General features: G+C 39.9%; 1 protein-coding gene across 2 annotated transcripts; it reads right to left on the bottom strand.

The window, feature by feature from the left end:
* Positions 1 to 665: 665 nt before the first annotated feature.
* mybl2a (v-myb avian myeloblastosis viral oncogene homolog-like 2a) lies at positions 666 to 8,237 on the bottom strand. 2 transcript variants are annotated; one of them, XM_080898837.1, is made up of 12 exons: positions 8,006 to 8,237; positions 4,752 to 4,854; positions 4,464 to 4,535; positions 4,273 to 4,365; positions 3,960 to 4,180; positions 3,753 to 3,873; positions 3,469 to 3,522; positions 3,096 to 3,334; positions 2,204 to 2,906; positions 1,741 to 1,983; positions 1,401 to 1,601; positions 666 to 1,278 (listed from the first exon to the last, which is right to left on the bottom strand). In XM_080898837.1, exons 2-12 carry the CDS (start codon positions 4,851 to 4,853, stop codon positions 685 to 687), a joined length of 2,643 nt encoding a protein of 880 aa, XP_080754963.1. In that variant the 5' UTR covers position 4,854; positions 8,006 to 8,237; the 3' UTR covers positions 666 to 684. The 2 variants fall into 2 exon arrangements, with proteins under 2 accessions (XP_080754963.1, XP_080754962.1); XM_080898836.1 differs by lacking the exon at positions 8,006 to 8,237 and adding an exon at positions 7,513 to 7,651.
* Between the last annotated feature and the right edge of the window lie 797 nt (positions 8,238 to 9,034).

Raw genomic sequence — 9,034 nt, 5'->3', positions numbered from 1 at the left:
AATGTACAGTGGATTTCTCATTTGACTATAAAATATAAATGACTTTTGGGGTGGAGGGACTGAATAGCCAAATTCAATATAAAGATCTACTGTTCCATCACGTTTGGCAGCAAATATCTCATTTATCAGTGCATAGTGGAAATAAATAAGCATTCAACCTCTGATTTGACATTTTATTACTGTCTTAACAAAAGTTGCAGTCAGAAAACATGAAATTCTGCAAAAGAACGATACAAGCTGAACTCATTTTGGTTTGAAGTGAATCAGATGCCATTCATTCACCGACTCCATTTCTAATTTGCCATTTCCCAATCCAGTAGAGAGCTCTGACTTGAATCATGTGTGGAAGGGACAAAGTACAACTCTGAGCAGCACCGTACAGCACGCAGAGACAGTGTGCATCTCTATCGCTGCTGCAGGTATGAAGCTGTGAGGATCATTGACCAGAATGCGTCCCTTTAACAAACTGATGAAACCAGCTGTAACACAGGACTTGTTGTTTTGTTTTTTTAATGCAGACCAGCAAATGCGTTCTAGGAAGAAAGAGTCAGCTGATTCATTTGCTACAATATAAGAGGTATTAGCAGTTCACCCTCCTTCTTAGCGTATGGCACAGTTTTTAAAAGTAGAGGCAGAGTTTCTGTTTAATGCTGTGAAACCTCTGCCACACTCAGCTGTTATCCATCAGTGTTTAGCAGCCCGACTGGGCTTTTTAACAGTCTTCACTTTTACAGAGTTTTTGTATAGTAGCAGTCTCTCTGTGGTGTGAGGTGGCAAGCGGTTCCTTTTTGCTTTCACAATGCACGCAGCCATCGGACTGAAACGGTCAAAACCTCCAGATGTGGCGGGCACCGCCAGCAGCTTCTTGGCGAGGCCTTGGAGCTTCGGGAATCGAGAAGCACATTTCCAGTACTGAAGAGTAGAGTTGCTTTCCCACAGCGGTTCAGACAGGTACACGTCGAACTCTGACATCTTTAGAGTCTTTGCAGGCGGCTGAAGGAAGTTGAAGATGGACTTCCTCTTGAGGTCGTTTTCACTGATTTCAGGACAGTTGTTGTCTGAGCTGCCAGCACAAGTGTCCATCACGCCATCTGTCTGGCTTTCTTCTTTCACATCGTGCTCCAGCCCACTGCCTGTCTGATCTTTCTCTGCCTCAACAGTAGGAAATGTTGAGGCTTCCATGTTTTCTAATGTGGACTCAACAATGCTGCGAGCCTCAGATTTTGACGGAGGTGTTAGGAAATCATTCTGTTCATCCTGGTTGTCATCAGAAAACGGCTGCAAAAAAAAAATGGTTGTTTTAAATGTACACACATTTTTTTCCTTTATCTACTCAACATGCATATTCAATTAAATATAAATCTACAGAAGTCCGCTATGCTTCTGGCCTAATTTGGTACCTGCAGTTTGATCCTAGGATCCAGCACAGCAGCTAGTATCATGTCCTTCTGGTGAATCACTGGCTGGAAGTGTGTGTAGAGGCCTGTGCGCAGGGCCTTGCAGAAGTGGGTGTAGTTGGTGACACAATTCTCCAAGGTTTTATCAAGTCCAATGAGGGACGGTATGATGAGAGACATAGTCACACCATTTCCCTGCAGGACCTACGATAGATAAGACACAAACATGTCTTCTATTAAAGACCCCGTTCACATTTCTTCTTAGCCTGATTATGGGATTACTGAACAAAAGGTTACACATGTAGATTTGGAAATTCCATTATAGAGAAACTTGCTCTGTTACCTGTAAAGCCTCCTCAAAGGGCTCAAGAAGACCTAGAATGTCAATCACTTGTTCCCTCTTAACCATGACCAGTGGTGGGGCGCTGGCTGTGTCACTAGCCTCTATGCGTGCCTGGGCCAGGAGAGTCATGATGGAGCTCCAGACAGACTCCTGGACCATTCGCCGTAATGATAGCATCATGGAGTTCCAACGACAGTTGCTAGAGGAAGGGCACAAAGACACATTGTACTCCTTCATCAAAACCTAATTTAAAAGAAAAAAGAGAAAAAGGGCAAAAATAATCTTGTTAACAGAGCTCAGGTCTGCATCTTTTCTGTAAAACATTTGCCACATTACACTAAATAATGTAAGCAAGAGGAAACATCTCTTAAATTCTGTTTTTCTCCCTCGCAATGAAAATGAATATATTGAAACCCAGCTTTAAATACCTTGGAAATAACATTTAAATCCTTTAGTCTCATACCTCGCTCCAGTAGGGGCTGCTCTTGAAGAAAGCCACCACATTGTGGACCTGTGAGAGCAGGTTCTCTACTACTCTTGAATTTCTTAAGGCATCCCTAATCACTATCTGCAGTGTCCTGGCAGCACATGTAGTCCTTGTCCCCATCTGCAGCTCGGAAAAAGGGGACTCTGCTTCAGACATTTGGTCTGACAGAAAGGCCAGCACTTCATCTCCATCCGGTTCTCCTCTATTGGACGTGCACATAATCTTGTAGTCGCAGAACAAGTTGTTTGTAGCTAGGGCTTCTTTAGCCTGGTTGGCAAGGACGTAGCCGATGCTGCGAGGAAAGATCCCGTAGCTGAGCAGCACACCTTCGAGCTCCCTGGACACACAAGTGCTGAGGTTTTTGTGGCTGACATGACGGAAGGCCACAATAGGACGGCGGAGCTGCCAGGAATCACTGATAAAGTGAAGCTGGACAACAACAATGGGATCCTCTACTGGCAGGGTTTGAGCCCCTGCCCAGAGATCAACGGTGACATGAATGGCACTTTCACCATCTTTCATTGTGGCAAGGCAGGATTTAAGATCACGGATGAGCTGAGGCTTGATGGCTCGTTCCACCTCGTCATAAAGCTGCAGGGCCACTGCGCGCTGGGATAGCTTGTTGTACTCAGGGCTGATCGTACTCATGAAAGACCTGAAGCCAGCCCCTTCAACAAAGCTGTGCGGAATAAAGTGAATCATACATTTAATGATATACAGTAAATATTAATTCAATATATAAAAGCCTTTACAAAGTTTTCAACATAACCACAGAGTGACAAGAAAATTGCATTGACTTAAGGATTACCAAACCTCCTTCAGTGAATCACAAACCAACACTATCTCAACTATCAGCAGAAGAACTCACCTGAGGGGCAACATGTCCTCAGCAATCATCCTTAGTGCTGCATCAGCAAACTTTTTCTGATCCACCTGCACGGCTGGTGGTGCGGTGCCAGAGCTGGGACTGGATTTTGAGCAGGGGAGAAAAGAATTGCTGAGGGAGGAAGACTCTCTCTTTGATGTAGACCTCTGCGGAGGTGGAGCAGCAGTCTTCTGCTTGGCTTTATGGTGCTCCTTGTCCTGCATTGACTTCTCAGGCCTGAGCTGCAGCAGAGCAAAACGCACAATAGGTAAACCAAACTTGTCGGATGAGAACAGCTTGTGTGAAATCCTGAAAGATTTAGGTATTTATGAATTCCTAAATCTTTTCTTCAGAAATACAGCTATAGCAAGCTCACCACTTCAGGAGTTACTGGTTCGGCATCTAAAACAACGTCACATTTGAAATCCACCTGTAACACATCATGTAATATTAATTCACAATTAACAATATCAAAGTTTACTGTAACTTAAAACTGCAGGAAAAATGGTAGTTTAGTGACATTAAAAACAAGCAGCTTTGAATTTTTTGAGCTGGCTATGTCCCAGTATAAAATCTATCTAACAATACTGGCATATCTCATCAGTTATAACTGAAAATGAAGCCTTAAAAAGTATGAACTACATCCAATAAGCACTGTACCTCTCCATCCACAAATTGCTGAATATCAATGGAAATGCTTTGAGCAGCATCTCTAAAGAAGCCCAGCTCTGCTTTACGTTTGATGGTCGAATTCCAATGATTCTTCACAGAATTGTCAGACCTGCCAGAAAAAAAAAAATTAATAAATTGCATTTTGACTGCTAACCATATTTTAAAAATTCAGTCATTGCTAGCTAACTGGCCCACCTTCCTGGGAGCAGCCTGGAAATCTCAGTCCACCGGTTTCCCAGAATGGAGTGGGCTTTATAGATGATGAGATCCTCTTCATCAGTCCAGCAGCTCTTACTGATCATTGGGTCGAGGTGATTGTGCCAGCGATCACGGCACTGCTTCCCCAATCGACCCTTTAGATGCTTTGAAATTAGAGTCCAGTGCTTGGTGCCATACTTGGCCACAAGCTCTACTATCTATCCAGAGAAAAATACAAAAGTAAAAACAGAATTTAAATAACAAAAAAAGGAAAATATCCAAACTAAAACCATGTTTTTCATTTTCCCACCTTTTCATCTTCCTCTTTGGACCAGAAGCCTTTAATTAAGTCAGGATCCAGATATTTTCGCCAGCGGTGCATACACTGGTATTCTGTTCGCCCCTGTACAAGGAACAAGACATGTCACGCTGTATTAAGTCAGAATTCACTGCTGTTATTCATCTTATTCTTGAACAATGTCTGCATGTACCAAAACTTACTGGTAAAAAACTAGCAATAGTTTTCCAATCTTTTTTTCCAATGTTGCAGACCAGAATTTTGAGATTTTCATCCTAAATGTCAGAGAAAATAAGTCCAAACACAGTACATGGGTTACCATCAAAACATTACAACGACATTTACAGATACTGAGTTAGCCAGGTAGTTAATTAATATGAGCCAAAAAACAACCAACAATATGACATTAGTAACAGTAACTGAATAAATTATGTGAAAATCAAGATGCTGTAGGAAGAGAAAAGGTTGTCCTGAGACTTCTTTCAACTTACCTCTTCCTGAGTCCATTTGACTTGACACCTGGTACCGTCCTTATTTTCTACTAAATCTGAGTCAGTGTCAAAGCATAGATTATCATCTCCCTCATCGTCCATGCTGCAAACACAAAGATAACCAATAACTCAAACATAAATATTTTACTTTATTTAAATTTCCCAGTGCAAGTGCAAAGACACACAAGAGAGCTCAGATGTCTCAGCGATGAACACTGACTATGACATGGTTGACATTAAACCCAAACAAATAACTCCAGAGCCATCATTTACAATACACTCAGTACTGTCTGCAGCATATGCAGCAGAGTACAATTCACAGTTGAGCAGACTGTGATCTTAAGGACAAGTTAACAAACAATGACTTCATTGCTATTTTCAATAGATCTCTGAAATACTCCATGTAAATAGAGAATATGAATTCATATATAGATATCTGAATTTATGTTAATCCCTAAAGATCCAGTATCAACTGAGATCTACATTTTTGCAAGTCAATACCAAAATCTATTGTAAATGTAACAGATATTAAAAATGAAGGCACTAAGAATGAAGTATGCAAGTGTTGGCATATTTGTTGTTTGAACTTTAAAAATCACATAAGATGTGTCAAAGTTATTAAAGAAAATAAACTACAGAGCAAATTAACAGCAAAATCTTTTTCGAAATACATATCTAAGTCACGTCAGCTAAAGAGCTGTCTAATAACTATGGTTAAAAAAAAGAAAAGAAAAAATATCCAGTGAGCAATTGTTCTTAGAGCAAAATTGCCTTGTTGATACTAGAGGTTCAAGTAGAATAGCCAAACGGTTTCAAGCTGATAGGAAGGCAACATTAACTCAAGCACCCGCTACAATTGGGAATGCAAGCATATCAAACCTTGAAGCAGATGGGCTAAGGCAGCAGGCCACCACATGAGGTGCCACTCCTGAGAGCTAAGAACAGAAAACTGAGGCCAAAACTGGACAGAAAATTGGAACAATGTTGCAGCATTCAAAAATTATGGTCAGAATAAAGTATTCACATGAAATGATGCTTCCTGCTTTGTATTACCTAAGCCTTTTTCTCTTAGTACCTACTTGACTTCACTCAGTTAAGGTTGATTTCAATTACAATTGAGTACCACCTCAATGTGCTACGGGTCGTTGCAGTAATGTCACCGAAAGTCCCATGATGTTGTTTGTATGCAACACAAACACAATGCAATAATGGAGGACGTCGAGACAACGGTATATCTGCTGCTTGGTGTATGCCTTTTAAAAATGGTGGCTCTGTGAAAAAGTCGCGACACCACTGACTGACCGATCATTGGCATGCAGTCAGTTGCTGTTACATTTTCAGATCGACTCAGCTCACTTGGAACCCCAGCCGAGCAAGTACTAATAAAGTACCTGGTATCAGATACTACCACCTAATGGAAAACCCTAAAAACCAGGTCAAGTTAAGCTGAGTAGGTACTAGTGGAAAAGAGGCATTAGTATTTCTGCTGACCATGGCCATCCCTTTATGAACACAGTCTACCCATCTTCTGATGGCTGCTTTCATAAAGATGACCAAAAAGCTCAAATCATCTCAAACTGTTTTCTTTTTTTCCTCTTAAAAAAAGGGAGTTTTTCTTTCCTAATGTCACCAAAGTGCTAGCTCATAGAGGGTCACATGACTGTTGCAGTTTTCTTCGTTTCTTCTGTATTATTGTATGGTCTTGACCTAACAATATAAAGTTCCTTGAGGCAACTGTTGTTGTGATTAAGGGCTATATAAATTAAACTGAAGTGCATTGAAATCAAATGGCCTCCACAATTTCCAGACATCAATCCAACAGACAACCTTTTGAATGTGGTGGAATGGGAACCTCGTCGATGTGCAGCAGACAAATATGCACTAACTGTGTGGTACTTTGTGCTTCCAATTCAATATAAACCAAAATCTCTGAGGAATGTTTCCAGCATCTTGTTGAATTTGTGCCAGAAGGAATTAAGGCAGCCGAGGAAAAAAGGGGGTCTAAACCAGGACTAGCAAGGTGTACTCAAAAAAGTGCCCTAGAAATTTCATTATCTGTCTCTAAAGCAAGCAACCCATCAGTGATATTTTGCAATTTAAATAGAGCAACTGTTTGATACAGAAGTAACCTTAATGTCAAAATTAATTAAAGAAAAAAGTAAGTAACACAATATAGTCGTCTGTAATGCTCTTAACCTAAGCAGTCACCATTGGGATATCTAATAATAACTACAGTGTAAATGGGTTGGAATGAATTTCATTCATTTATTGAGTACATTTCAAATATAACACACATTGAGTAATTATTTATTGACTGGTAAAGTTGATTTTTGAGTCTTAATTCTACCCTCTCTCTAAGGAAATTATCTGGATTACAGCTGCTCCAAGACAGTAACAGTAACAGACTACACTATTTAAATAATACAATATGTTACAGAGTTTACAAATTGAAGAAATAACACTAATATGTAAAATTGCTCAATTACACAATATCAAAATATCAGCACATTATCACAGATCTAACTGCTGTATTTCACCTGCTCTCCAGCAACCAGTTAAACAAGCATGCATGCTATTCAGCTAAGAGCTAACAACTTCCCACAGCTAAGTAGCTAACATTAGCTTCTGCCAACCCAACAATTAAATCGCCGTGAAAACAAATTGTTACCTTATATAGCTACAACAGTACATTGTGCGACTCTCGAAACAAAGTTATTGCAATTGATCGAACAAAAATATAACGCAAAGCTGCAGAACTTACATTTAAACTTGGTTGCAACTTCAAGCTAACTCTCTGATAGCAGATCCAGTGAGCACACTTGAGAAAACGTTAGCTGTTAATTTAGCAAGTAGAGCGCCTCTAGCGGCGCTTGTGCGGGATAAAAACAAGCCTGCCCAATGCAACGCTTTCATCAGGAGTGGAAGTCGTAACAGGCACATTTAGCCGACACGAAAGCAGAGATAACGCGGACATGTTTAAATAAATCTAACATTGTGTAAGTGCTTCTGGAAAACAGTCGTGTTCAGCCCTTCCAGCTCACAACTTGACGGCATTGGAGGAAATCACAGTTTCACTCACAGCCATAAACACAAACAAGCTCTGCAACTGCGTGATAAATATAACGACAAATAAAATATTCTTTTGTGAAACATTTCCAGCTATCGCAGAGTATCATATACCTATATATAGCTTGTTTGTTTATTTTTTAAAGACACCAAGAATATACACACACATGCACATTTCTCACACTTACCTGCGCGATATAACTCCTCTGTCCCTTCAGTCCCCCGGTCCCGATGAAGACCCGAAATTAGCAACCACAATAAATCATTGTTTCCATGTAATATATGCTTAATGCGGTTTGTATTGGTTATCTACAGACAGTAACAGGGAGCTGCTGGCGTTTTATCAGTTGAAATTTAGCCGGGACGATATACTAAAGGTCTGTTCAAGAGCACCACTGCTGCAGAGCTGCTACACACATTTCCCGGAAACGACCCATGTGAGCTGCTGCTAACGGCTGCTCAAAAGACAGGCTGGTTACACTGCATGCACGACTTCGGCTTTAACATTTGTAAAAAGACTTTAAGAAAATAAAAAGCCCACATCAAAACATTAATGTACCACTGAATATATTCTAACGTAATAATAACTTCCTCATAAAACCTTTAGTGGGGCACTTGGTAGGCTAATTGTTATGCAGCTGTTTCAATAACGTTCTGCCTGTAATGTCTTTAAAATGGCAAATACTACTTGTGCTTGCTAAAAATGGACATTTTAAGATAAGAAAGCCTCCTTTTAAAGTTATAATAACGTTTTGATGATTACCATTGCCATTTATGTAAATGTATATAACGCACATTGTTATCAAAAGATAGCGTCAAAATAATAAGAGATTAACTTCATCCATTATTAAATTAATTTCATTTTAAGATCCATGTAAATACCTTGTCTATGGCAAGAGTTTAAGTCCCCTATTTATGGGGATAATTGTTTTGTTTATGTCTTGGCGTTGTATTATATCTTAAAATCTCTTATTCATTTTCAATTCAATTCAGTTTTATTTTGTAAGGTAAAGACTCTACAATATATATATTTTTTAAAACCCTCAACAATCACATGACCCTCTATGAGCAACCACCTGGTGACAGAGGGAAGGAAGAACTCCCTTTCAAACTACAAGCAGCACCAGAATCAGCCTGTCCTATGAATACATATCATGCAACTATGTTTTACTGTATGACCGGTTCTTATTTGTTTATACACCAGTTTCCACAGGAAG

Source organism: Rhamphochromis sp. 'chilingali', assembly GCF_963969265.1.
Source record: "Rhamphochromis sp. 'chilingali' genome assembly, chromosome: 12".
NCBI lineage: Eukaryota > Metazoa > Chordata > Actinopteri > Cichliformes > Cichlidae > Rhamphochromis > Rhamphochromis sp. 'chilingali'.
Note: the sequence above shows the minus strand (reverse complement) of the source record. Positions and strands in the feature narration are given on the sequence as shown.